Source organism: Hipposideros armiger, unplaced genomic scaffold, assembly GCF_001890085.2.
Source record: "Hipposideros armiger isolate ML-2016 unplaced genomic scaffold, ASM189008v1 scaffold_995, whole genome shotgun sequence".
In the NCBI taxonomy this organism is placed as follows: domain Eukaryota; kingdom Metazoa; phylum Chordata; class Mammalia; order Chiroptera; family Hipposideridae; genus Hipposideros; species Hipposideros armiger.
The window spans coordinates 498,260-499,708 of NW_017732345.1; the positions used below are offsets into that span (position 1 = coordinate 498,260).

Below are 1,449 nucleotides of genomic sequence, written 5' to 3' on the forward strand. Positions count from 1 at the left end.
GCTTCATGTAATACTTTTCAGTTTTTGCTACGTTGCATGATAATTCATCCTGGCTTTTCTCACCTTCTTCAATTTATTGCATTCTTTAAAACAGTCTTATTTTCAGCTCTCAAGGAGTCTCTGATTCTGCTCTCCTTTCTAGGAAGATGTCTCAGGAGCCATATCACAGCTGTCCCTTGGGGAGGGCCCACCTCCAGCACAGCCTGTTGTGTCCTCAGAAGAACGGAAGGAGCGGTGGGAACAGGGCCAGGCTGATTACATGGGAGCAGATTCCTTTGACAACATCAAGAGAAAACTTGACACTTACCTCCAATAGAAACACTGCCATTTTCCTGTGGACGCATCCCTTCACAGGCACTTACTTCTGATACTTAGTTTTTAGAGCTGGGTTAAGGAAGATCTGTTACAGTTGCTAGAGGCTTTCACTGAAATTCATCAGATGGGGAGCTTTATGTAGGAGAGGTGAGGACTGGGCAGAAGCTGTGAAATAACAATTCTGTTACATAGACAGTGTTTTATAACCCTAGCCTTATTCAGCTGATGTTTCAGATATTCTCAGTTATGCCGATTGCCAAGTTATGTGGTAAAGGAAACTCAACCATAAACTATTAAGATGGCTGTATCAGCTCCTCAGATGTGCTGAGCCTGTTGCTCAGTCTCCCTTCAGAATGGGGACATGCTGTCGGCCTCTTGCTTGCTTGTTGTGCCCTTCACAAGTCCTGCATTTTAGGCTTCCCTGGGGCTGCCAGAGCGACTGTAACCCTGCTTTCAGGTAAAGACAGCCCACAGTGACCCTCTGCTGAGTGGATGCATAAGCGTACCCACAGGTGACATCAACCCACTGTATTTACTGGTCTTAGCATCCGGCAGCGTTCACCAGCTTTCTGTGTACAGTGGGGCAACACGTGCAGTTCTGGGTATCTGAAAACAGTAGTGTGTTCTCTGGTTACCTGCAGTGGCACCTTGTATGAAAAATAAAGACTTATTGCCATAGCTTGGTTGTCTAATTAAATTAAGGATTCCTACTCCCCTTGAAAAAAACATGTAGTAGGGAATATTTTTCATAATTCGTAGAATTTGTGTTTTTAAAACCAGTGTTGAAAGCTAACACTGGAATATATGCTTTAAAAACTGGGTTCCAGGTAGCTGAAGATAATTTAATCTAGTGTTCTCCAGTGATGGTGATGGATCTGACAGATGAAAGTGAGATCATTTGTTTACTCTGTCACCCATGTTGCATCTCCATATTAAGTATTTCAGATTTTAGAATATTGTAACCTTAAAACCCTCATAGGTTCATTGTCAGTCCCTGAACATACTCAGTCTTTCAGGACTGTTAGAATCAATATTGGACCCAATGTCTTCTAGTCCTTTTATTCATGACTGAAAATGGTAGAAATCTAAAGCATATATATTAAATGCACAGATGATTCTAGGTTGCATGGATGG

The 1,449-nt window shown here is 42.3% G+C and overlaps 2 protein-coding genes across 3 annotated transcripts in view; one reads left to right on the plus strand and one right to left on the minus strand.

Annotated features, from left to right (window-relative positions):
- GYG1 (glycogenin 1) overlaps positions 1 to 1,449 on the plus strand; it is a 62,108-nt gene that overhangs the window by 53,364 nt on the left and 7,295 nt on the right. Inside the window, exon 6 of one of the 2 annotated variants that reach the window (XM_019631375.1) lies at positions 143 to 993. The exons of the other annotated variant lie outside the window; for it this stretch is intronic. Coding sequence (XP_019486920.1) covers positions 143 to 368 — 226 coding nt within the window. The 3' untranslated portion in view covers positions 369 to 993. Of the gene's footprint in view, positions 1 to 142; positions 994 to 1,449 lie in introns of those variants that run through there. 2 annotated transcript variants of the gene reach the window in all.
- Positions 1 to 1,449, minus strand: part of HLTF (helicase like transcription factor) — a 44,864-nt gene that overhangs the window by 25,943 nt on the left and 17,472 nt on the right. The window lies entirely within an intron of this gene.